The 27,352-nt window shown below is 42.6% G+C and overlaps 1 protein-coding gene across 3 annotated transcripts in view; it reads left to right on the top strand.

The window, feature by feature from the left end:
• Window positions 1-27,352, top strand: part of PGS1 (phosphatidylglycerophosphate synthase 1) — a 131,903-nt gene that overhangs the window by 96,569 nt on the left and 7,982 nt on the right. For all 3 annotated transcript variants that reach the window (XM_083727580.1, XM_083727578.1, XM_083727579.1), the window contains 7 exons: window positions 12,349-12,538; window positions 13,417-13,494; window positions 14,185-14,284; window positions 15,452-15,641; window positions 16,046-16,224; window positions 19,892-20,425; window positions 26,659-26,807. In XM_083727580.1, coding sequence (XP_083583706.1) covers window positions 12,349-12,538; window positions 13,417-13,494; window positions 14,185-14,284; window positions 15,452-15,641; window positions 16,046-16,224; window positions 19,892-20,425; window positions 26,659-26,807 — 1,420 coding nt within the window. The remainder of the gene's footprint in view (window positions 1-12,348; window positions 12,539-13,416; window positions 13,495-14,184; window positions 14,285-15,451; window positions 15,642-16,045; window positions 16,225-19,891; window positions 20,426-26,658; window positions 26,808-27,352) is intronic.

Here is a 27,352-nt window from a genome sequence, read left to right as displayed (position 1 = left end):
GTGCTTTTTTCTGGGGGGGGGGGGGTACGCAGGGGTACGCGTACACCTAAACATCTTTATACTTTTGTCCATTTACTGTATTTATTTCCCTCGATTTGGACTATAAAATGCTGATTTTCTTGAGAAAATGAGAGTACCCCTAAACATTTTTTATTAATAATAATAATAATAATAATAATAATAATAATAATAATAATAATAAATTTTATTTATATCCCTCCCTCCCCAGCCGAAGCTGGGCTCAGGGCGGCTAACAATAATCAAACAATCAAATAATCACACATTCTAAAAATATTTCATTATAAAAGTTAATTAAAATCAAATTAATGGCAACCGATTAAGCAAGATTCTGTGCAGGTTGCCAGAGGAGGGAGTCAGGCTGCGCCCTGACCAAAGGCCTGGTGGAACAACTCTGTCTTGCAGGCCCTGCGGAAGGATGTCAGGTCCCGCAGGGCCCTAGTCTCTTGTGACAGAGCGTTCCACCAGATAGGAGCCGCAGCCGAGAAGGCCCTGGCTCTAGTTGAGGCCAGCCTAACCTCTCTGAGGCCTGGGACCTTGAGGATGTTATTATTTGCAGACCATAGGTTTCTCTGTGGGGCATACCAGGAGAGGCGGTCCCGTAGGTACGAGGGTCCTAGCCCGTATAGGGCTTTAAAGGTTAAAACCAGCACCTTAAACCTGATCCTGTACTCCACCGGGAGCCAGTGCAGCTGGTATAGTATCGGATGAATGTGATCTCGCAGCGAAGACCCCATAAGGAGTCTCGCCGCAGCATTCTGCACCCGCTGGAGTTTCTGGGTCAGTCTGAAGGGCAGCCCTACGTAGAGCGAGTTACAATAATCCAGTCTGGAGGTGACCGTCGCATGGATCACAGTGGCTAGGTCGGGGCGAGAGAGATAAGGGGCCAACTGCTTAGCTTGGCGGAGATGAAAAAATGCTGCCTTTGTTATAGCTGTAATCTGCGCCTCCATAGAGAGGGAGGTATCAAAGATTACACCCAAACTCTTAACGGACGGTGCTGGCACTAATTGCACCCCCGCAAGAGATGGGAGTTGCCCCCTCAATCCCATATCGTCCCGCCCCAGCCAGAGGACCTCTGTCTTCGAAGGATTTAACTTCAACCGGCTCCCACGTAACCATCCAGCCACAGCTTCCAGACATCTCGCCAGTGTGTCTGGGGCCGAGTCAGGATGGCCATCCATCAACAGATAGAGTTGGGTGTCATCAGCATACTGATGGCAACCCAGCCCAAAACTCCGGACAAGCTGGGCGAGGGGGCGCATAAAGATGTTAAAAAGCATCAGGGAGAGAATCGCACCCTGAGGCACTCCACACACCAAGGAGTGGCGCGATGACAATTCCCCCCCCCCGAGCACCACCCTCTGTCCCCGACCAGAGAGAAACGAGCGCAGCCATTGAAGGACTGTACCCTGGATCCCCACGTCGGCAAGGTGGTGGTCCAGGAGTTCGTGATCGACCATGTCGAAGGCTGTTGACAGATCTAGAAGAATCAGCAGCCCCGACCCGCCTTGAACAAAAGCACAGGGTAAGATGATACATAACATATCATAATAGATCCTAAGGAATGTCAAGGCTATTTGCCCTTTTCAAGAACTATGGGAGGCAATAAGAAGTAGTATGGAGGAGATTGTAACTAGTGTGCTTTTTCTTGTTAGAACCTCCCCCCCACCCTATTGTAATTTGCAGAATTCTTGAAAAGAGCTTATATAGTTATACAGTTGCTCCAAACATGGGTTATCAAATTGATAAGGTTAATAATATATGATTAACATATATTTGTGAGAGAATATATTCTGTGGGAGTGATATGCTACTGTTTTTTACTGGTTAATGGAGGAAACAGCAGGCTGGGGCATCTCATTTGGCCATGAGACAATGACTTACATTGCAGCAGCCTTTGGCTATAAGCAATAAACTTGACTGACTGACTATGACATAGGGTCACACTAGGTGTGAAAACTTCCACAGAGCTTTTCATTAAGGGTGATTTGCAGTAACAGGATGCTATAATGGAGCCATGTGTGTTTTTGGTGCCTGGCTCCTATTTTCAGGAATTCTCTCAGAACTAATGTTATATATTTTTTCAACTACATTTTTTAGAATTGCTCGTCAGACATTTTGTTTGTCCCTCCCCCCCTCAAAACACTCCTCAAGTCTTGAGTTTTGATCTCTAAACACCATTTACCGTATTTTTCAGTGTGGTAAACCCATACCCATTTTCATATGTCCACTAGGTGCACTCATTTATATCTTTTAAACAATTGCCTTTAGTTTTGCTGTTCCAGAATGACCACCTTAAAGTCAGTTACAGAGTGTCCTGAGGAAAGTTGCCATCTGAAATAAATCAGTGTGAGAACATTTCAGCCTCCCAGGACATTCTGTAACTGACCTTAAAAGTGTCCATTCTAGAACATGGATACTTCAAAGGAAGACCGCAGCTTGAAACAAGTGAAACTGTTGAGTTGCAATTCATCAATAAGTTCAATGCCGTTGCTTGTTTGTTAAAATGAAACAAAGAATTTTTATCACAATACATATCCATTTGTTGGATATCTGTCCTGTCTATGACTGATTCTTGCTCATGGTTCTCTGCCTAGAGGTGTGAATACAGTAGTCCAAACAATTATCAGCAATCTGCTCTTGCAGAATATAAAATATGTTCCTGTGTAACATATATTTAAGCTCTAATTGTCACTGTAATTTTTGCACCTTGTTGCCATTCAACTCTCACTTAATAATCTTCTCCTTTAGATACTGTAACTGCCAACTAAGACTTCATGCATCTGATGAAGTGAGCTTGGGTCCCTGAAAGCTTGTGCTTTGATAAAAAGTGATAAAATTTGATAAAGAATCTTTAATTGTTTTTATGTGTAATGATTGGTATAAAACAGCAGTGGTTGTCTGTGCAACATTTGGCCCATGTTCTGATAATTAATTTTATTAGATTTATATCCTACCCTGCCTCCCAAAGAAGCCCAGAATAGTTTGCAAAGATTTCAAAGAGCAGGTGATGAAACTGACGAGACTTTGGAGCGCATTCCTGAAATTAAACTCTCTCATTATCATGAATTCTCTTTCCCACGATGAAGTGACTGGAGACTAGTTGCAGAGACGAGTGAGGGCAATGTTGTGTCACTGTGACGTACCCTCCCATGGGCCATTTTTGCACAGTTACTGGAACTCTGTGTTACTTAGCCTAAGGCTGCATTCAAAATCCCGTCACAGTAATTCAAAATCCCGTAACAATAGAGAGAATTAGTAAGCATCCAACTTACTGTTTCATAATTAGGAAGGCTAGCATTATCTGTTGATGGTAAATAGAGAACAAAAATAACAGTGGATACACGTGGATGAGATGCCCATCATGTCACATGAAACAGTAAAGCAATGTTTCACAAACTTGGGTCTCCAGCAGTTGTTTGAACTACAACTCTGATCATCCCTAGCTAGCAGGACCAGTGGTCAGGGATGATGGGAATTGTAGTCCAACAACAGCTGAAGACCCAAGTTAGAGAAACACGGTTGTGAAGGTGAACACAAGGAGGAAATATAACAACACAACAAAATATCAGACATGAAAAACCTCCCGATACAGGACTGCCTTCAGATAATTGTTTATCTCTCTGACATCTGATGGCAGGGCATTCCACAGTGCTGGGCGGCCTTCTGCCTGGTTTCCTGTAACCTCCAGTGAGGGAACCAGCAAAAGAATGTGGAGACACTCCTTCAGGTATATGGAGATGAAACTGTAGTGGATGCCAATCCACACTTTATGAGTATCACATGGATATGGCCATTTAAACATGGTAACACTACCTGGAATGTGCTTTCCTACATGTGATTTTTTTTGCCCGTGGGTTAGCAACAGATTTCTTCCTTCTCTTGGAAGCCATCCAGAGTGGCTGGGGCAACTCAGTCAGATGGGCAGAGTACAATTAATAAATTATTTTATATTATAAGTAATCAAGGCTTGGTATTTTTAAAAATTGCATGCTATGCTATTCCTGTAATCCAGCAACTGTACCCATTTGAAGTTCATTAAGGTTCATGTTAAAATTTGTAATATCTTTTGACTCAGTAAACATTGACTACAAAGAAGCTAAGGATGGAATTCAAAACTGTGCTATGTTCAATGTTCCGTTGGCATAATCATATCAATTTGTCAGATGGAACGATTCAACCCACCCCCTTTGTTCTGGGGGATCTCTTGCCCTGAGCCAATTTTGGAGGGGGGAGGGAGGAGAAAGCCCTGTTGTTTAAGCAGAAGACCATGCTTGTGCTGATAGGGTTCATTATGTGACTCCTACCTTAAGTTCCTGTCCTTCATTTTACTAGCAGTAAGAAAGCAAATCTATGTGGAACATCCATGTATAAATAAGAGTGCATACATCATGTATGCTGATTTAAAGCTACAAAAACAACTGAAATCTCAAGGAAAATATTAACCTCATCCTGCTGATTATTGCTGCTCTGCTCAGGTGCCAGGGTCAGGAGAAACAAATTTCTGCCGGTGTTTTCACATAAAGCAGGTGCTTTTTGCCCAGGGTATTGAATTACAGAACTTTCCCAGAATTCACATAGCAAGCAAAGACTGTAGATGTTTGCTTTGGAGATGCAGCATTAAATGCTGCAAGCATTTATATGCTGGTCTCCAGCCCCAAGGGTTCCCATGGTGTCTAACAATTAAAACAATAATGCACATATGCCAGATATGAAAGAGATTCTTGGAAATAAAGTCACAGTCTCTTGTACAATTGCCCCTTCTCAAGAAACTAAACTTGTCAGCACAAAATTTAGATGGTGAAGAAGAAAAATAGAAGATTGAATTTTCTTTGATTGCCCATGAAATGCACCAGCATTTCATCATGTTTTCATTTGTAATAGTTTTTTGAATCTCTGTAATGCTTTAGCATCTTCAAGATTCAGTCAAACTTTTCTAATTAGTATTGTGGTCTAGAGGCTTGACTGTGGAATTTGGAAATCCTGGGCCAAATGCAAAATGTTGCAGTGTGTTATCCTCCATTTTAGCAGCATAATGGGAACAGCGGCTTAACTTGCCAGGTTCCTTAGAGGACAAAACATAATGTGTGCATGGTACAAAATGCTTTGCATACAATGAACAAGTTCCTGTTTTTCTTAGCATATGAGAAGGAAAGCTTCTGAATAGCATTTGGTTATGGTGAGTCTTGCATTATCTGGGAAAAACTACTTGCTGCTTGGGTTACAGGAAGTATGTTTGATTAGCATAATTTCTTTGTTTTCTCAGCAGATGTTCTTAGACTAGTTTTTCTCTTCACGCCAGCTCATCTGTGTACAGTAAAGCATACTGTACTCAAAACAAATCTTTTCTTTTTAAAATATATATTCCTAAACGATTAACAATGATTTCTCTGTTGGAAATTGTCCTCTCTTGGCCCCTCTCCCAAACCTTTGGATGGCTCCCAAGTAATTATTTTGTTGCCAATTTCCATAAATAATCAATAGCTAGAAAAGCGGTTGGATAGATTAAGTGTGGTCTGTTGAACAAGGAGGCCCAGGAGGCCTTGAAATCTGTACAGCATATCTGCAGAATCTGTATCTCTAACACAGTTTCCAGTGGCTTTCATGGGAATAAGTAAATGTCTTGTCCTCCTGGTTGTGTGGAGAAAATACAAAATGGTTGAGTATTGCACAGGTGTGGGTATAGACTTCTTAACTCCAGGTAGCTCTTTTATCCCAGCCTTCTCTCTCTCTCTCTCTCTTTTTAAATAATCAAATTAAACATACAGTACCTTATTTGCTTTCTAACACTGTTCTTAACACCATAAAGGTAAAGGGACCCCTGACCATTAGGTCCAGTCGTGACCGACTCTGGGGTTGTGGCACTCATCTCGCTTTATTGGCCGAGGGAGCGGGCGTGCAGCTTCTGGGTCATGTGGCCAGCATGACTAAGCCACTTCTGGCAAACCAGAGCAGCGCATGGAAACGCTGTTTACCTTCCCGCTGGAGCGGTACTTATTTATCTACTTGCACTTTGACGTGCTTTCTAATTGCTAGGTTGGCAGGAGCAGGGACCGAGCAACGGGCGCTCACCCCGTTGCGGGGATTCAAACTGCCAACATTCTGATCAGCAAGTCCTAGGCTCTGTGGTTTAACCCACAGCACCACCCCGTCCCTATATTAACACCATATGAAAGCTTTATTTTGCAAGTTAAAGTATTTGAATTAAAGTAATTTATTAAAATGTGTACAATTTAGTCTGAAAAGGTTTGCATTTCATCACAGAATTCTAGGTTGTATTGTCTATAGCCATGTTATGCCCCCCTAGACACAAGGATATGGCAATATAGAAATTTAGGTTATATGCATCTCCTTGTCTTCAGGGGGATAAAATTGTTACATGGGTTAAACATATTTACCTCTGAGAATCATGTTACTGCTGTTCTTCACTTTTAAGGAAGTTTAATGTAGTTTTAATTGAATGGTTGTAATTTATGCAAGTTTGTACACTACGTTAAAGGGGGCAGTTGTTTTCTAAAAGGTGCTATATAAATCAGCTAAAAAATATGATTGTGTTTTGTGCTGAAAGTATATGCTACACTTCAGTCATGTAGCAACCGTTTGGTTATTCATCATCTTCAGGAACACAGGATATGGAAATGTACCCACATGAGGTCATTTTTGTGTTTTGTTGAATAGATGGTACTACTGCCAGGGTTTTGAGTAAATTAGCATCTTACTCCTAGGGTTTCGTTTGCTTTCAATAGCACTTTTTTGTAATGACAATTACTATATTTCTTTTAGAAGCAGCTTGCTCTTTGATCTGAGATGTTTTCCACGCAATTGTGGGAAAGAGGAAAAGGTGAACACTCAAACTATTTGTAGCATCCAGTAAGCATGACTCAGTTAAAACAAGGGAAAGCAAAAGTCTCAGGCCACATGTTCACACCCAGCCTTCTTACTTTAAGGAAGTTACCCTCAAGCCTTTATTGTTCATTGCATCAGAATGTTAACAATAAAACTAGTTTCCCAGATTCAGTCACAGCCTATGCAGAAATACAGTAATATAGACTCAGGCCTTCCAGTGAATCAAGAGCTGTTGGCAAAAGCCACTATGTTGTGGCTTCTGTGTGGGTGATGCACACTGAGATATCACGCAATCTCTCTTCTCCTGTCTGCCGAAGAAGCTGAGGTTTAACAAGTATTGTGGTACTTGAGCTCACTTTGTCGCGATATTAGTCAAAGACCCACTTCCTAAAAATAGATCTTCCAAAACCCCCAGATTTATAAATAGCAGATACTTCAAATTCAAGCGATAGACAGACACCCCTTATTCAGTTCTTTCCCCCTCCCTAGGTAATTTTGATACTGCATTTATGCTGGCTAAAGAATTGCTTTCTGGATTAGCCCACCAGGTTGATAATATGGGATCAGCTAGCTGTTTTATTTAAAGAACTGCATTACCACTTCATGGTTGAGCCATGGAGGCTCAATATTTGGTCTACAGGTGGCATTTATTTTTTTAGGTAGCCCACTTTCAGTTGCTTTGGCTCAGTTCGCATAATGCACTAAATCAAACCCATAGCTTGTAGAAACCATGCTGCTGCTTTCAGTGTTAGAAACTGAGATAGGAAAGCCATGAGCTAAATGGCATCTAGGTTCTGGGCACAACAATGGAATGCCAAGGCACTCTTTTTATAACAAGAATACAGAGCTGAAAATGAATGAACTGCAGCTAAAATATTACATTCATTTTTCACATTTTCCCCTGCCCAACCCCCTAATATTCATAAGAGGGTCTCTTCTCCAGTCTTCAGAGAGTAGCTGGAAATGGGGAGGCAGAAAAGCTCCTTTCCTTCCACTCTGCAGTTTTAAACTGAAATCTTAGGCGCAGTACTGCTCCCAGAGCTCAGAAACTGCTCACGCTAATGAAATTTCTGTTGCAAAATGCGCCTAAAACAATGAGAGTTTTGAACACTGGCTGCTTTGCTATTCATCTGGTCCTGCTGCTGTGAGCTAAGCCATGGTTTGTCTCAGTGTGATACTGGGCTTATCTTTTGTCTTGCTCCAGACAGAGTTGTAACAAAGGTTTGTTCTAAGTGTACAGGTTGTAATTTGACTGGAGTAAGACAAATTATGAGCCTGGTTTGGATGGCATACTGAGCCATACCATGGTTAAGCTCACAGCAGTGCAGCAGCAGCAGGGCTGGAGGAAGAACAAAGTGGCCACAATTTCCTCTCCAGGAACCTGCACATTCGCATTAAGCCATGGTATGGTTTTGTAAGTGGTATGGTAAGATGCAAACCAAGTCTTTAAGTTTATCTATTTTAGCAGAAATAGTTGCCCTGTTTAATCACCCTAATTCCACTACAGTATGTTTTGTGGCACCCTCGTTATGGAACACCCCTCACTTGAGAGACTTTTCTCACAACGACATATTTGCTGTGCCTGCCGAAGATCTTTGTTTTCTTTTCTTACATCTATAATTTATTCAAGGCAGTATGTATTTATTTAACATAATTTGTAGCCAGCTTAATTGTAAATAAAACCTCTATGCGTGGCTTCCACCCAGGCACTGACCAGATCCAGATTTATTTAGCATCAGCGATGTGATGATGTCTTGTGCCTTCAGACCAGGTATTTTCCCAGCCTTTGTAATCTCTGTTGGGTATGATCAGTGCTAGTCATAGAGTCAACCCATTGAAATCAATGGACTTAAGGAATTTGAGTCCAGTGGGTTGTATCCAACAAAGTCATCCCTTTTGCATGGACTTCCACCTGTGCAATAGGACTTCCTCTTGCTCTCCTCTTCCTGCACCCCATCCCCAAAATCTGTTCTTGGATTTCTGCAATACTTGTGAGCAAATTGGGGGTGGGCATGCATGGAGAAGAGTTGGAGAGGAAGAGCTACTGCACAGGCAGAAAGAAGTTCCTTTGTTAAGGGGGCAACCTTGTTAGATACAACACAATGATTTCAGTTGCACTGACTTGGATGTCACACCAATCTTAAATCTTTTACTGACTAAAGATATTTATTGAAGTTCTAAGATCTGTGGAATTTCTGGTGCTGTTAAGTTTTCTGTAGTGATTTTATTCTCTGTTGCTAGTTGCTTGTTCAATGTTTTATAGTTTTATGATTTTGACACTTACTGTGTGTCCCCAGAGAAGTTTTAATTACTGGGAGGAGTGGGTAGTTGGGTTGAAAAGGCAGTTATTAAAAGCTCTGAAATATAAAGAAGAGATCGGTGTGTGCTTCCAGACAGTTCCCCTTTTTGGACTTGGAACAGTATCTTCCCGTTCTGCATTTCAGTTTTGGATGATTCTTGACTATTGAGAAAGCTTTAAAAGGTGATTGCAAGATAGCATTCTGTTCTGTGGAAAGGAAATAAGAAGCTCTGCTGTGTGTAGTCTCTTACATGTGTTGAAAGAAGACATCTTTGAACTCTTAGCTATCTGCATAAATTTCTTAAAATGGGAGATGTGCTCATCAGCAAAACACAAGCCTCAGGGTAGTCTTAACTCTATTCACGAAGATAAAGCGGATTCAAGATCCCTGGGCCCCATGTATTGTCCTGCTCTGCTTGTATTAGAATAAAGTTCCTGTTTGAGAGGTGTGATTCTCTCTCCCTGCCCCCCCCCCCCCATTCGCAGAAGGAAATTGCAAGTTACTGTTAGGGATCACTGAGAGACTATATTGTTGATCATGTTATATAAGTGGACAAGCACAAATTGTGTTGATATTGTTTCTGTGCACATGCATTTAAGTGTAGCCATGATGTTGATAAAAGGGAGGGAGGGTGGATTCCCACAATGCACCAAAACCATGTTCCTTATCAAGTTGTTTTGGGCATTTGAAAAGGCATTTGAATGTGCTTCATGTTTAATAAATACAGGTAGATAAACCAGTGTCACCTTGCTAGTTTGCTGCTCTTCAGTTGCCTGTTCACAGACAGGACAAGGGCAGTATTTCTTAAAGTTCTCCTTTTCAGTTTAAGGAGAATAGAAACTTTCCCTCCAGATTACTGTAACTCAGTATTGCCAAAGCAATGCCCCAGTCCTCACAAACTGTTGAAAAACGAAATTGCTAGGAATTCTTCCACACTCTGAGTCAGATCTCCATTGTGATGAATAGGCAGTGACAAACCGGTGGGCTTTCTGGGAAATGCAATGGCAAACTGTCTGGGGTTTTTTTGTGCAAGGATGCATGCAAACCTTGTGAAGATTCAGTGTTTTATCATGAAGTAAATAAGTGAAATCATCTTCCTGGAATCTGTGGTCACTTGAGCTTTGGACCAAGAGTTCCTCATAACCCAGAGTTCCTCATAAAGTTCTGGTAAAGGTCATGCACGTTGAAGCAGATCACATTGATGGAGCAGTGTGGGATTCAGCTGCACATAAGCTTATATACTGAGAAGATGGTGTCTCTGTTAGGAAATGGTTTGCTAATGTACAGTTAGTTAACGTTATTTATTTTAAAAATTATTTATTAAATTTATATCCTGCCCTTCCTCCCAGAGGAGTCCATTGCTAAACATGTTATTTCCTCTGAGCTCAACTGTCTTTTTTGGTTTGTCTCTGTATCCTTCTCAAAATACAAGCCATGGCCTTGAAACCGGATGCTGGCACATTTCTTCCCTGCCTCCAGCTTTGATGATTGTTGTGTTGTAGCTTGTAGTAGTTTTCTAATAGTGGATCTATTTCCACCAAGGATTATGTTGTGATCTCCTACATGTGGTCTTTTTGGAATAAATACCAGAGAGAAGCTCAAACTTCCTAGATGAAAATGAAACCATATTTATGCAGTAAAGATAACTAGGGTACAATATAAACAGTCAGTTGAAATTGAAGTACACCAAAAGAATAGCCCTATTCAGATGTTCTTAAATTATATCCGTAGAAGGAACACACATGCTGACCAGCCGCTTCTGACATTTCTTTGTTGAGTGGGAAGATCTAAAGGGGGATTCTAAGTGCATTCGGTGTTTGGTTGAATTGACTTCCAGTCTTCCCCACAATCAGGGTTCCCAGTTGCAGGGAAAACTGTAACCATGTTCAGCTAAACACATTTAGATTTCCCCTTTAGATTTCCCATTCAACACAGGAAGGTTTGGGGGGGGGGTAGAGAGGTGCTGCTAGTGCATGCACTCTGTATAGCTATAATTTAAAGGTTGAATCCAGCTAAGGCACCATCTGCATGATAAATGTAAAGCAGCATCATACCACTTTAAACTGTCACAGCTTTCCCCAAAGAGTCCTGGGAACTGTAGTTTGTTAAGGGTGCTGGGAGTTGTTAGGTGTTCCTTCTTTTCCTCACAGAGCTACAGTTCTGAGCAATCCTACTTTCCAGAGAACTCTGGAAATTGTGGCTCCGTGAGCAGAAGAGGGTTTCCTAACAACTCCATTCATCCTTTACAGTTCTGAGGATTCTGGTATGATGCTGCTTTAAATGTATTGTGCAGATGGGCCCTAGGTCATTGTGCAAGCAGAGCAACTTTTGCAAGTGCAACAGAACTCCCCCCTCCCCTCCCCCTTCCCCCTGTACCCCTTGCACTGCACCAATATCTGCTGGTGAGGTGGGGATAGAGAGGAACTCCACAGCAAATTTGGGTTCATGGAGGGGAGGGAGTGGAAGTTTCCTTGTGAAAGCTATTGCACTTGCGAAAGTTCAGTGAATGCAATTGCTCAGTTGCATACAGTGGTACCTTGGCTTATAGACGCTTCAGGTTACAGACGCTTCAGGTAAAGACTCAGCTAACCCAGAAATAGTATCTTGGGTTAAGAAATTTGCTTCAGGATGAGAACAGAAATTGCGCGGCGGCGGTGCAATGGCAGCGGGAGGCCCCATTAGCTAAAGTGGTGCTTCAGGTTAAGAACAGTTTCAGGTTAGGAATGGACCTCCAAAACGAATTAAGTTCTTAACCCGATGTACCACTGTATAACCCTGTGAAAGGCTGAATAGGACTATAGTATTGCTATTTCAAGAGCTGAAACATGAAGGGATCACTGCAGTCTGTCACCTTGGGTAGTGCTACTCTGGCCACTGTCTTTTTACAGTGCATTCTGTTGCTGTTACACAGTTGTGGGTCAGCTTTACTACTGTCCGCAGATCCTCCTCTTTAGCCTTGAAAGGATGTTATTAACATACAGCTCAGGTCTGCCTTCCTTCCTTTGTCTACAGCCTGCTGTTCCCATTCTTGGCAAAAATTGCCCAGCTGTGAGTAATGGAGGTGAAAGGCAGATGTGTAATGCTTCAGGCTTGACTACCCCCTTGCTCACACACCTGGAGGCAATATAAAGGAGAATAAAATTTAATGTATGCAACTCAACCCACTTCTTTCTCCTTATTAGATCATCATGGCTGCTGTTGGCCCCGCTGCTCTCACCTACTATTCCTCAGCTAACAGCCCCACCTTGCTGCCTCTGTCCTGAGGGATCCCATAGATTTCAGTGGATCCGAAACCTCGTCCCAGAGTTTGGAATTGCCAGTTCCCATGTTAAGGTGCTTTCTTCTCCGACTGAATTCTACGAACTTATGAAGGTGATTTGGCATGTCTCCAGTGTGTAACTTTGGGAATAGTGGTGGCAACAGAGCGGCAATGTCAAAATGCATTTTCTTCATCCATTATTGCTTTCAAGTCCTGCATGCAGGTTTGCCATATTCTTCTTGCTGGCCACTGTGAAAACAGAATGCAAGAGTAGACGGGCAGGGCTTTTTTTTTTTTTTTACATTCATGTGTTTCTGTTGCCATTTATTGTGTTAAAAAATGACAACCCAGAATTTCAGAAGTACACAGTTGTACTCCTGCAGTACTCCTCCTAAAAGTGTTTTTTCAAACTTATGGATCACAGTGATCTTGCTTTATCATTCCTTATTCAGTAAGTCTTAGTGACTGAGCCCGTATGATTTTCCTCTGGATTGGATCTTAAGAAACTAAGTGTGGGGAGCAAAAATTCATTTGACCAAGTATTATGTCCTTTCCCCTTGGCTATGGAGAGGCTTGGCTTGGCTGTTTTAAGGCACTTGGTTCAATTCCTGTCATTTTTTTTTAAGTGGCAGGATTGGGAAAAGACCCTTTTCTAAAAACTTGGAGAGCCACTGCCAGTCATAGTAAATAGTAGTAGCTTTATAGTCTGGCTCAGTATGAGGCAGCTACATATGTTAAGTCTTGGACCTGTCAAGTGAAAGCAATAGAAATGCTGCCTTGTCCACTCTGATCAAGAGATATTTGTCCTAAAATGCAATGAGGCATGCTGTAAGAATTTTGTGTGCTCACTTTGATACAAAAAAGAAGAGACATACTGATAGATAAAGCTGAGTTTTTCACTTTTAAGTACTGGATTGAGTGGACTTTGGGAGGAACTTGAGGGCTTCACATGACAGACAAATCAGTGAATCTAAACTTTTTTCTCTCTCAGGGACAGATAAAGACGGCCAAGCGGCGAGTGGTTTTGGCTTCACTCTACCTTGGAACAGGACCTCTGGAACAGGAATTAGTAAGTGTTTGAGCTGGAGAGAGCTGGCCATAGATATCTGAGAAATAATTGATTAAGAGTTGTCCTCTGTAGCTCTTCTTCAATGTTGTACATAGCCTCCTTTTTCTAACTCCTTAATTCACAGATCTGTACCTTTCACCTTCCCTTCTTTCATCTCTGCCATCTTTGTCCTGTGGGCTTTTCATGGTAGATCTGTCAGCCTAGAAAAATGAAGGCAAAACATCTTGACATTGATGGCATGCATGCCAGTGTGCCATGTGTATCTGCTGTAAGAACTGGTCTATTCATTCTTTTTTCATCTTTGCTACATTATTCTATCCTACAATGACAACTTTTTTTCAGCCTGTCTTTGGACTAATGAGGAGGCTTTGGAAGAAATAACTTAATGATAGTCTACAATGAGAGCCCTAAACTGTTAAATAGATGAAGGGCCCTAAATTGTTTTCTCTCTGTCTTGTGACTGTTTTAATCTTTGTTTGCACAGTGTTAACATTCCTGTGATGGGATAATAAATACAACCTGCAGTGATGGGAACTATTAATTTCGTTCCCCTTTTGTGTGGGCGAATAGGCAGATGCCTAACAGAGATAGCTGTACTAATTAGGGAAAACTATGAAGACTTAGGAATAGTGTGTGCTCATAAAATTGGATTTTCCGTGTATATAAGTTTTGGTCTTATATTGTCCTCAGGTGGATTGCATTGAAGTGGCTTTGGAAAGGTCATTGCAGGGATGTGGGCCTTCCAACTTAAGAGTGTCCATTCTCTTAGACTACACAAGGGGATCTCGGGGTAAGTGTGTGTTGCTTGGTCACGATTGCTTCTCGTCTTAGCTGGACTCGGCTGGTTAGGCAGGCTGGACATCTCAGCTCTAAAAAACTATGTTTAGAACCTCTTCAGATTTAGAGGATTTCAGTAGCCTTAATCTGCAGATTTTCACACCAAGACTCTACTGGCAATGGCCATTTTACGCACATTCAGTATGCGCACAACTGTGCATGTGTGCATCACTGCAAACCTGAAAGTAACTAGAAAAAGGGCAAAAACGGCACCTACCAATCCCACGAGCCTTTGAAAGTCCTTGCACTGACCATTGAAGCCTGTGGAGAAGTGGAGTTTGAGCAAGGAGGATTGGAGGGAGTGATTGTGGTGGAGTTTGGTGGATTTAAGGGTTTTTCAAGGGTTTTCAGAAGTTTGGAGAGTGTTTGCAGGATTTTTCGATGGTGTTCCCAATATAAGCAATTTCACTTACATCCAAGTAAAATGGTCCAATTTTTTTCTTCTGTTACATTTTGGCAAAATATTTTTGATGATGTTAGTCATTACTAACTTCATTGATTTTAGTGGGTCTGCTCTGAGTATTATGGAGCTGATACAGCCAGCTAGCTTCTGTGTTAGCTAAGAGTGAATCTTGGTATTCTATTCTTTCTCCTAATTAGGTTTCATCTTGCCAAAGTTGGTGGCAATATGGAAAGCACAAAACCTCCAACTCTCTGAGCTAGCATCACTGCAGCCACAGGGGAACATGTACATACCCAGGGGTGCCATCTCATCCTCAAGATTGTGGATGTCCGCTGCCGTAATGTGGATGTGTGACATCACATGCACACACCAGAACATAGTGCATGTGACATCACACAGACTGCGTGCAGGAAAAAGGTGACTCGCTGGCTGGGGAGCGTGGAGCTGAACTGCTTCTCTCTTGGAGTCAGTGCCAAAGAGGCTGGCTGGCTCCCTCTCTCCAGCTTTGCTCATTCATTTGTTAGTGCCCCTGGAGTTGGCTCCTATGTACATACCAATCCTGATAAGCAGTAATTATCTATTGAGGAACTTGGGCTGCTAAGAATGTTGCTATAAAATATGGCTTGAAGAAACAGCTTGCTTAAAGTCAAATACACATAGTGTGGCAAATACTGTCCTTTTATTGAAGCTGGCAATCCATTTTCATTTCCCTCCCAGGCCGAAAGAACTCTCGGACCATGCTCCTTCCACTCCTGCAGAGGTTTCCAGAGCAAGTCCGTGTCTCTCTCTTCCACACTCCTAATCTGCGCGGTCTTCTCAGACTCCTAATCCCAGAACGTTTCAATGAGACCATTGGGTTGCAGCATATCAAGGTCTATCTCTTTGATGATAATGTGATCTTGAGCGGGTAAGTCCCTTGTTGCAACAAACCTAATAATGGGGATATGTAGATGAATATTGTGATCTTTCGAAACAACAGGAAAAGCAACTAAGGCAGAGCATACTGCAAACCTTGCTGCTTGTTCTGCAGACATTGTGACATAATTCTCTCTCGCATCTTAGCATTGCTGGAATATTGCCACTGTTTCTGCTTCTGCAGAATCTTACGAATTTATTCCCATTTCAACTAAGCAGGTTTAGGGAGGTGGGTGAGGGAGGGTATCTCTGCCTGCAGATAGAAACTTCCTGTGATGGTTCAATAGACAGTCTTTCTTTCTTGACGGTACCAGGTATATGGGATAGAGTTTATACATAACTTTTCTGTTGTCATTCTCAGCTAGCTGTTAGCATCTCCCTCTGTTCCCTTTCCAGAGCTAACTTGAGTGACTCTTATTTCACCAATCGTCAAGACCGCTATGTGCTCCTACAAGACTCTCCTGAGATTGCAGATTTCTTTACTGAGCTAGTAGATGCTGTTGGGGATGTGTCCTTGCAGTTACAGCAAGATGATACAGTCCAAGTGATGGATGGGATGGTACATCCTTACCAAGGTAAGAGGAGCATTTAGTAAGCAGTTTTGATAGAGGCATATTTTAATTGGTGTTACATGCCCTCTCAGCACCCGAAGTTATATGAGCCCAGCTGTTCTTCAGCCCAGCTGAAGTTCATCTTGTGTACTTCTAGACAACAAAGTACAAATAGACTCCTTTCATTTCCAAAGGGGACAGGAATGTTTGGGAGAGATTGTAGCCTAGTATGCCTTTCATAAAGTAGGACCAAGGTTCAGACTTTCCCATCTCTCAATAAAAGAAAGGGAACTCGGAGCAGGGCTGGAATAGACTACTCGGTTGCCACACCGAGTAGACAACACTGATTTCCTTTCCACTGGAGACTGAACCTAAGCTAAACCATGGAGCTCTGCCCCCCCCCCCACTTGATGTGTTGTTTGCCTGACCTCTGGACATGCATGTCTTTGGTGTGGTCAGGTAGGGATGTTTCTTACGTGAGTCAGGAAGTCATTTAGCCCAGCCAGTTGGGAACTGACACAATCTATGATATCTAGTAATGGGATTAACACTGATGAAAAAGGTGTGTTAATAGATAGCATTGTGATTTGGGGAATCTTTGTAGCCCCAGTGCTGTTTCCATGATGTGTAGAAGTTTCCTGTGGATTGCAAAAGTAGAGCTAGACATTCTGAATTCCACGCTTGTGAGTAGTTTTGCAACCTTACATTTGCAGTGGGTGTGAGGGTTTTGTTTTTTTAATAAAGCAAACAATTCCCAGTATTGTTGTACAGTATTTGTGGAAGTGTTTGTGCATGGATGCTTATGTGCTGGATATTATTATGTACTCTTAGTGAGAAAGTGTTTTTTGTATAGCACATTTGTCAGGGGAATACTCTTCTTCTGTTACAACCTGAAGAGAGCAATTTTTTTTTAATATAAAGTGTTAAGATGCTGGGTTGTCACCTTCCCTTGGGAGAGGTTTTCCAAGCACTGCCAACTGTTGAGACATCTTCCTGGCAACGCAGTTGCTGAGATTTCTGTGATCAGGTGAGTTTCACCAAAGCAAATGCCATGGGAATAGATGGGGGGGGACTGCCCTCCAGTGTCTGTTTTCTTAATTAGCACACCACAAAGGTTGCCTGACAAAAGACCATGCCTTTTGGATGGCGTTTGAATATTTGCCCTCCTTCTACTTCAGGGGTAGGCAGCCTAAGGCCCAGGGGCTGGATTTGGCCCAATTGCCTTCTGAATCTGGCCTGCGGACGGTCTGGAAATCAGCGTGTTTTTACATGAGTAGAATGTGTCCTTTTATTTAAAAGGCATCTCTGGGTTATTTGTGGGGCATAGGAATTCGTTCTCCTCCCCCCTTTCAAAGTATAGTCCACAAGGTCTGAGAGACAGTGGACCGGCTCACGGCTGAAAAAGGTTGCTGACCCCTGTTCTGCTTTCTCCCCCACGCCCTTTAATGGCCCTCTTTTTTCATCATTTACACACAATAAACTCTGCTAGTTAAGTGAGAGATGCATACAGTATCTGTTGGACATTGAGTGAATGATAATTGCTTTAACACTTGCTCTAGTTTCAGCCAAACGTTTCTAGCTGGAAGTGTGTGTTCTTCCTTGTTCTTTGTCCTTCCACTTTCCTTTATACAATGCCTTCAGCTAGGAATTTGCCCCTGACCCTTGCACCCAGGGAAGAGGGACATGCCTTCCTAAGAACACATTTGCTTAGAACTGTCTCAAGTATTACTCATAGCTGCTTCAACCTGAAAGTGAAGGGTTCTTTCACCTTCTGCTGACCACTGGGTTGGCGACAAGATGCTCAAATCACATCAGAAGAGCCAGCTCTGGTTGGAAGGAGTTGATCTTTTTTTGAAATGGGTATCGTTGCCATAATATCATAGTTTAGATAGCTACCAAAGCCTTAATTAAAAGCCTGAGTATTTTATTACTGTTCCTAAAGTGGACAATGCCAAATTACTGTAGAAGTATATTATTGGCCATGCCCCCTGCTGCCTTTCCATTTCTTTACGGTCCTACAGTACTAAAATAAATGTTGGTCTGGATTAGAACACCATGGATGAAAAATGCAGGTCATAAAATCCAAACAGTAACGGTGTAATCTTTTTATTCAGACTAACTAAAATGACAAAATAGTGAGCCACCTTTTGAGTTTTACCCAACTTCTTTAGGTATAGGACCATCTTAAAATGGTGGTATAGGAATCTCTCTGCAGACTATAGCACCACACTCCTGTGCATGCGTACTTAGGACTATGGACACTGAAGTCACTGGAACTTGCTTCTGAGTAAACATGGATAGGATTGCTTCACAAGTTTGTGCCCAGTGCAGAAGATGAATTTGAAATAAGTTAATTTGAAATGCTGAACGAGATATTACTTCCACCTTTGCTTAATAGAAGGACTACCATGTTTTCATTGTTTCGCTCTCTGCCTTGTAGGGGACCTGTTGTCTCTCTTTGTATTAGAGGCAGATTGAAAAAACTGCTGGCTCTTACATTTTCAAAGAGAGGGTGGCTATTGGTAACAGACTGCTAGTATGCCTCAGTTCAACCTGAGATTTCTTCTGTTGGGCACACATTAACTTAATTAGAAATCTGTGGCAAGCTATAATGCGACAACCAGCCTCTTGTTTTCAGAGTATAATGTGGCCATTCTATGGTGGGTGGCAGAAGTCTGTTGATGTATGCTGCAGCAGATGAGGATATGTGAAGGGAGCCTTTATATTCCATCTGTCTTAGCAATGGGCTTTAGAAGCAGAAGGGGGAAAAGCATCTTTACCTTGATTCAGAGAGGAAATAGATGAAACCATCCATTATAGGCAGATGCCTTCAGCTTCTCTGATCAGGCCTGAGTAAGAGATTTCCTGTGCCTTCCCACTTTTTACACAGCTCCAGACTTGCTCAGTAGACAAAGAGTTCCTCCAGTCTGATTTGAGAGGATCCACTCTAATATTATGTGCAGGCACCGACCTTTTTAAGCACTTCTGATATATGTGTGACTGTGCCGAACTCAAAAGTGACCTGAAAATGTAACCAAAAGGGGCAGAACAGGGCAGGGGTTAGAATGAGGTGTTTACAGGCTTTTTCAATGGTTTTTCAAATATACACAATTTCACTTAAATGTTTGGTGCCTTGGAATGTAACCCTCGTGTAAATTGGTAGTTGCCTATATTTTAATCTGTTTTTTGTCTTGCAAATTGTGGCTTGTACAAAAGGCAGTATATAAACCATCTAAATAAATACTTGCAGATCTATGAATTTTTGTTCTGTTCTTGAACTCAAACTAAAACCTATGCAGTTTGCCTCTATAGGATTGAACATGAGCAGAAAGTGTAGAAAAAAATCAGATTGTGAGGCTCCAGTGTCGACATCTGTTCAGCTGGCAAACTCCTCAGATGTCAATAGGAAGTCCTCTAAACTGGAAAGAGTACCTCCAAGTGGCCCATGCTTTATATGGAAGAAATGCATTCGCAACTGCTGATATAGACTTATTCTGTGATAGATGTTTTCCTCTGAATGCCCCGACATTTGGATACAGGCTCCTTTTTGGATATATGTTTTTCTCTCAATGTCCTGGGATGATCTAGCTTCCATTAGTCATACTGGTATTCTTTTGATCTCTTTATAGTTTCCTTGCACATGTACAGGTTCAGCGTTGTCCCCCATTAAATCACTTATTCATGCCCTCAGGAGACAAGACGGCCTATTGTGAAGCAGCAAATAGGAGAGTGATGGAAGTGATCAACTCTGCAAGGACCAGACAGGAGTTGCTCCACACTCAGACTTTCCATAGCAACCATGCAGAAGGAGGAATCCCATTGTCCAAAGATCCAACTGCAGCTACTGACAGGCAGCCTGAACCGGACACGTGGATTTATCCACTCATACAGATGAGACCTTTTGGGATTCAGATAGATGAGATCGTCACGGAGACTCTCCTGTTGGAAGCAGAGCGGGGTGCCAGCATACATCTCACCACGGGCTACTTCAACCTCACACAAGCCTATATGGACCTGATCCTGGGCACCAGGGCCAACTACCAGATCCTCCTAGCCTCACCAGAGGTGAATGGGTTCTTTGGGGCCAAGGGAGTGGCGGGTGCCATCCCTGCTGCCTATGTTTACATTGAGCGGCAGTTCTTTAGCCAAGTGTGCTCTCTGGGTCAGCAGGAGAGAATTCGGCTGCAGGAATACTCTAGGTGTGCATGGACATTCCATGCCAAAGGTGAGATATTGTTGGGGGAAGGCATTTAATATAAGAGCTTAATATTCAAATAGCTTAGTTTGCTTTTCTGTTGAGATACTTGGTATACTTTATACTTAGGGGCCGCTAACCTGCGGCCCTCCAGATTCATTGGACTCCCAATTCCCATCAGCCCCAGCCAACACGACCATGATCACGGGTGAGGATGAGAATTGAAGGCCAACAGCAACTGGAGGGCCATATGTTCAGTACCTCCAATTTCCCTGAATATTTTACCTAAATTGGGGGGCTAATGCATTGAATTATCTTTTAGTATCTGCATCCACTTTGGGAGAAAAGCTTGGATAATTTCCATGCCAGTTTCTGGCTTGCTTAGCCTACTGCTTTTTTCAATTTTAGTGATTTGATTGTGCATAGTATCAAAAAGGCTAGGAATAATCATGATATGTTTCCAAGAAGTGTATGCTGAGGATTCTTGAATCAGATGCTTAATTCACAGAGGTCATGGCAGCTTTGATTTAAGCAGCACATTCAGTGCCTCTTCATTCCTGAACTGACTGATAGCAGCAAAACCTTTGTGATGTATTGTGGGTAATTACACAGTTTGCATTAATCGCTTTGACTCAACTGTTCAGACAGACTTCTAGTTCTAGCTAAAACCTGTTGGTACGCTTCATGACCAAACCTAAATATGAGCAAGACTGAAGTTGTAACTTTGTCCTTACCATAGAAGAGGGAAGCTATCTGATGCTAGATACAGGAAAAGCTGGGAGTGTAGTTGTTATTATTTGACTGCTTGTCATTTTGTCTGATGCCGTTTCTTCATTTACTATGTAAGTGATGTAGCCAATGGGGAAAACAGGAAATTGTATAATTTGTGTCCCTGGAATGGAGATGTGAAAGCCAATTGTAGTCCTAAATTAGGGTTTGTCAGTTGATGGCTTGTGGTCTGAATTCCCTTTGTACTCCCTTAAGCTGCCCATCTTCCAACCAAGGGGGAGAGGTCTACCTGAGTGCATAAGGGAGATGAGGAATCCTCCCCTAAATACACTGACTCAGTCTGTTCTAGGAAAGGAGGATGCTGAAATCAGGTCCATTCACCAATGTTTAGGTCCCTCCTTTCACTTTCTCCTTTCTGATGAAATGTTTCAGCTTCCCCTTCTGTGAGGAGAAGTGTTGGGTGGGGAAAGCAAGGAGACACTGTGGGATTTCATAAAACGATGGATGTTCAGGATGCAGTCAGGAGTGGAGAAGTGTGTTTCAAGTGCCTGAGATGCTCCCAAAAGACATGGGACCACAGATGGTGAAATAACTGGGCTAAGCTTTGTGGTTCTTTTGAAAGGACTGAAATACCTTTCAAAATACCCATCATATTTTGGAGACCAAAGCATAAGTCTTAGAGAACTAATTCTTATGCTATATGGAGGTGTTCTGAAGTTCTCTTGTTGTGTCACAGAAAACTGCTGCCGCTGAGCTGCAGCTTTGACAATGATAGACACTGCCTCTATAGTGTCACCTTGGGTTCCCGCTTGCTTCTCCAATGGTTGTGTTTTTATTGAGATAGTGTAATGAAGCACCACCCCTTTCTGAGACTTCCAAGCTGACAGCAAGCAAATTGTGCTCTGGAAGGCATTTTGAAGTTCCCGTGGTCAGCTTTCCATGGTACTGAGGGAACCATATTTGTCACTTACATTAGAAATGGGATTAGAGCAAACTGAGCAGGCCTCCCTTGAGCCTGTCCCAAAGCTCGCATCCTATTAGGCTGCCCTTCTCCAGGGATCCCTAGGTTTGTTTGTCTACGTTTGTGGATGTTAATGATTATGGGAATGCTGCTATCTTTCCTGCCTCCCTCCTGCAAAGCTGCTGGGAAGAGGCCGGTGGGGTGGGGTTGGGTGTGTGTGTTGCTAACTAACTCTTAAGAAAATGTGTCTCTGCACACTGCTGCTTACCCACAACCATGAGAAACAGTAAGAGAGAGGGCCACATGGGTAGCAAACAGCACTGCTTCCAAGTGTGCAATTGTGTTCACTCTAAAGATCTCCTGTCAGCAGTCCTCTGAATGTGGGATTTGCATAGGATGGCAGATAAGCATATCTTATCTTTAGCTGTGGCTTCTATTATTGGAAAACCTGGCTACAATCCACCAAAGATACATGGCTTCCCAGTTCTGATTGTTCAACTTTTACACCCAAGAAGAGAGATGTCGTACAAAGACACACAGCATTTGAGAAGTGTGCAGCCAACATTGCTGATGGCGTAGCAGCTCAAGGCAATGTCATTATGCTTCCACAACATGGCTGGCTCTGCTTGAATTGTGCATGCACATGAAAGCTCATACCAATAACAAACCTAGTTGGTCTCTAAGGTGCTACTGGAAGGAATTATTTTGTTTCGACTATGGCAGACCAACACGGCTACGTACCTGTAACTAAAACTTAATAACAGCTATAAAATGGAGAGTGCTGTTGAAATTAATAATACTACCAAAACTGCCAATTTCCACCACCCTGGGCAATCATGCTATCTTTAATTTATGCATTTGTTGTCGTCAGGCATTGAGATAGAAGAATAGTTCCCAAATGTAGTCCAGGAGTCTTGTGCAGGTGACTGCTCAAGATAGGCCATCTCAAGAAGCTCTTAGGCACGCTGAATAGCTGGCACTGTTGCAAATTCACAGGTTTTCCAAACCAAGTTGAGCTAGACTACTGCTGCAGCTATTCTGCTTTCTGGCTAAATAGGCATTTAAGGATTTATTTATAGCATTTCTACCCTGCTCTTCAGCCAACAAAGCTCCCAGAGCAGCTAAGGTAAAGGGACCCCTGACCATTAGGTCCAATTGTGACTGACTCTGAGGTTGCGGCGCTCATCTCGCTTTATTGGCCGAGGGAGCCGGCGTACAGCTTCCAGGTCATGTGGCCAGCATGACTAAGCTGCTAGGTTGGCAGGAGCAGGGACTGAGCAACGGGAGCTCACCCTGTCGCAGAGATTCGAACCACCAACCTTCTGATCGGCAAGCCCTAGGCTCTGTGGTTTAACCCACAGTGCCACCTGTGTCCCCCCAGAGTGGCTTACATATAATCAAAACAAGACACATTAAAATCAAAGGATTCCTGTTTGGGAATCAAGCAGGTGAAGAATATGAGATACTTGGTAGTAGTGAGGTCATAAGCATACTCTCAGGAGAGAGAAGTATGTTCTTGGGGCAAAGAGAGAGAGTGTGTGTGTTTGGCAATCAGTTATGCAGCAGAGTGTCAGGTATCACGTGAGACCCAGATAAGGCTCCTTTATTAGACTGAATGAGGATAGAGAAATATTTATGTTTCCCATCCTGAAAAGGTGAATCATGAGGTGAGCGGATTCAGCCTGGCATAGTCACAAAGCTAACACCATTGTAGGACACGCAGCCTAACCTTCTGTTCCATTTCTTGTGGCAACAGGAATGTGAAAGAAGTTTGTGGGCTCAATCAAATTCCAGCATGCCTGCAGGCATCCCTCTCCTCATTCTGCAAGGCTGGATTGGATGTTTGGCCAGGGACATCAGCAGGGCACTCCTGCTTGCTCATTTGGTTTTCTAAATGGCTATAGAGAGGGAAGAGTGTGGGGATGTTTAGAGTTACAGGAACTATTTCAGACTTGGAACACAAGACACTGTCCAAGTAGGTCAAAGTAACTGTAGATTATTCTCCTTGCGTAAAAAAGCTACAAACTGTGATGTTGCCTGTGAAAGGGCTTCTTTGCAGTATCAGAGGGGTGCAGAATAGGCACTCTTGTCAGTTCAAACATGGACACAGCAGCTTAGAAAATAGAGGCAGTTAATGCATATGCACAAGATTGCTAACAAACAGGAAAAATTGTCTGTTCAGCTTTGCTGGTAATCTTTAGCCACTTGCCTAAGTGTGGAAGTTAATCAATTTTAAATTTCTCGGGGAATGGGCTGGGACCCACAAGTGGGCCTTGCTTCCAGTGCCTCCTCACTTACCCCCCCCCTGCCCCACCAGCCTTTTCACAGCCTTTTTGTTGAACCAGTGCCAGCAGCAGCTTTCCCTTCAGTGGTTGCTTGCTTGAAACTTTATATCCCACTTTCCCGCTTACCAGAGTAACTAGTTTCAGGGACTTACTGATGTTCAAAGAATGGTAAAGCAATCCCCAATCATTATATAATTAAAACAATTAAATGCCAAAAACCTAGAAACAGCATGGCAGATCACCAGTGTTTTAACTCTCTTTAAGATTCCAGTGTTGATAAAAGTGCCACCTGAACAAAAGTGTCCTTACTTAGTGGTTGAAGCTAAGAAGAGAGTAGACCAAAGAAACTTCTGCAGTCACAGAAAAGGCTCTCTAATGTCTCTCCCGTGTCAGGCTGTTGAATAAGGCCTCACCATTAGGATGTGGGCAGCTCGTAACTCTGTCCATGATGCTGTGTAACCCCTACCTTAACAGCGGCTACTCCCAGGGCTTGGGCAGTTTGAGGGAGACCTCTTCCTTTTGATTTCAGGTGGGCAAAGAGACATTAAGAAGCAGGAGTTGAGGGCCAGGTGTACTGCTTTCTTGTTCTTTCCCATGTTGATAAATTCTAATGAGAGCGAGTATTGCAGGTAGGGTTTGTGTGCTCCATGGCTATAATACTTCTTCCCTGTTGTTTTCCAACATTGTGGCTCCAGTGAGAGTGGAGCTAGTAAGTGAACACCAGGAGGATATTGGACCGAGTGCGGTTTTGGTTAGTTGATAGGATTGTTTGTTTTGGTATGTTTTGCTGTCATGCTTCTTAGCCCTTCATTAGTGGTATTTTAAAATAATTGAGCTGTTTAGTTCTCCTGACCCTTGAAATAGAACAACTACTATAAGCCCCACTATAATTTACCCCAGTGAATGTACCTAGTTTTATTCAGATGCAAACCCACTGTTAATTGCCTTGGCTCTTGTTTTCCATAAGATGGGCAGTATACATCTGATCATCATTTGTCTTGTTCATCTGGGGTTTATGCATCAGGAAGGGCAAAGGGCAGTTTAATAATGATTTTATTCTTTATACCCCACCCATCTGGCTGGGCTTCCCCAGCCACTCTGGGCAGCTTCCAGCACATATAAAAACATAATAAAACGTCGAACGTTAAAAACTTCCTGATACAGGGCTGCTTTCAGATGTCTTCTAAAAGTTGTGTAGTACTTCCTCCCCATCAGATATCAAGGAGATCCATAGGGAGGGCGCCACTGCTGAGAAGGCCTTTTGCCTGGTTCCCCGTAACTTCACTTCTCGCAGGGAGGGAAGCACCAGAAGACCCTTTAAAGTGGACTTCAGTTTTGCATCATTTCCCAAGTGTGGCAGGAAATATGAAAAGTATGCTCACATGTATTTGGCTCAGTAACAGATAATGATGAGAAGTGTTTCCTTTAAGCTTGGGTGGTTTTGTTCAGTGGGAAGTGCTCTACAAATGTGGACACTCCCATTGGCCTGAAGGAACTGAGATGCAAAACTCATGCAGTGTTAGAAAAACAAAGTTGCTATCTTATGATTCCCACAGGGTTGTTCCTTTGTTCCGGATGAATGGGTGAGACCAGGTTGGTAGACTGGTGTTGCCTTTGGTAATTGTGCTGTTACCACTGTTTAGTTGTGTGTGTGTGTGTGTGTTTGAGAGAGAGAGAGAGAGAGAGAGAGAGAGAGAGAGAGAGAGAAGGACAGGGAGGGAGATAGATACTGACATACAGGTATCGCTTCTGAAGGATAAACCTTTGTTTCTACAGTAGTTGCTCTGATATGATCAGCAGCAGCATCTACAGTAAATCATTCTGTGCATAAGCACTGATCTTGAGGGATTATGGTCTTTGCTCCGTCAAGAACCTGGGGACATCACTAATTTATTTTTAAACATGATCAGTGTAATATTAAAAGCCTGAGCCTTCAGTGCAGCTGTACAGGGTGGGGAGTGTGTGTTGCAATGGACCTCAGAGCATGGTCTGCATCCCATTGTGCAGGGATTGTGTTGTACAAGCTGAGAAAAGCGTATGCAAAAGTGCAGCCAGGTACTCTGTTGATTTTTGTGCCATTCCTGTATGACATTTTCTGCAAGGAAGTATCCCTATTTCCTGGTTGCTTCTTTAGTACCCTGACCTATTTATACTGCCAGTAAATTAAATATTTAGTGTGTTTTGTTGCTTTTCCTTTCAAGAATAAACTATTGTTTGAGGCTCATAACAGCTTCCATGAAAACTTCCTCCGTCTGCCACATTTCCTTTCTCCCCATGTTTCCCTGCAGGCCTCTGGTTGTACCAGGCAGGAAGCAGTCTACCCTGCTTAACTCTGATTGGCTCTCCTAATTTTGGGTACAGGTCGGTTCATCGGGACCTCGAAGCACAGGTTGCAATAGTGACGGAAAACAAAGCCCTGCAACAGCAGTTCCATCAGGTGCGTAGTTTGTGGGCCAATGACTTGAGTGCTCCGCTTCACACTGAACCACCCTAAGATCTATGGGTGAAGGGCAGTATACTAGTTTAATGAATAGCTTCTGGGTGGGTAGCCTTGCCCATCAGTCAGATGTGGTCCTTTGAAGGCTGGCTGCAGTTGACTGAAAGGGCTTTCCCAATAATATATTGAAACACCACTTAATGCTTTCTCATTGTTCTTTGACACACAGCACATATATATTTTTCCCCATTACTCTTCTTTATTTAGATTCATCAAGTATTTTGTCTCAAACTGCAGGTCAATCTGACTGTTCTCTGACAATACATGAAGGCTGTTGGCAGGAAGGATAGTATAAACATGTAATTATAATAATATCATTTTTAAAAATAATATTATGTATTGCAACCATGTAGCTAGGCACATAGAGTTTGTTTAGTTTATTAAAACCAATGCCTTTAATTTCACAGAAAAACTAGCCACTTGCCAGGGTCAGAATTTGTGCAATGAACTAGGAATCACCAACATGAAATCACATTATGCAGGCA

The sequence above is a fragment of the Podarcis gaigeae genome (assembly GCF_964106915.1).
Source record: "Podarcis gaigeae genome assembly, chromosome: 2".
In the NCBI taxonomy this organism is placed as follows: Eukaryota; Metazoa; Chordata; class Lepidosauria; order Squamata; family Lacertidae; genus Podarcis; species Podarcis gaigeae.
The sequence above is the reverse complement of the archived record's forward strand: the minus strand, read 5'-3'. Positions and strand labels throughout refer to the sequence as shown.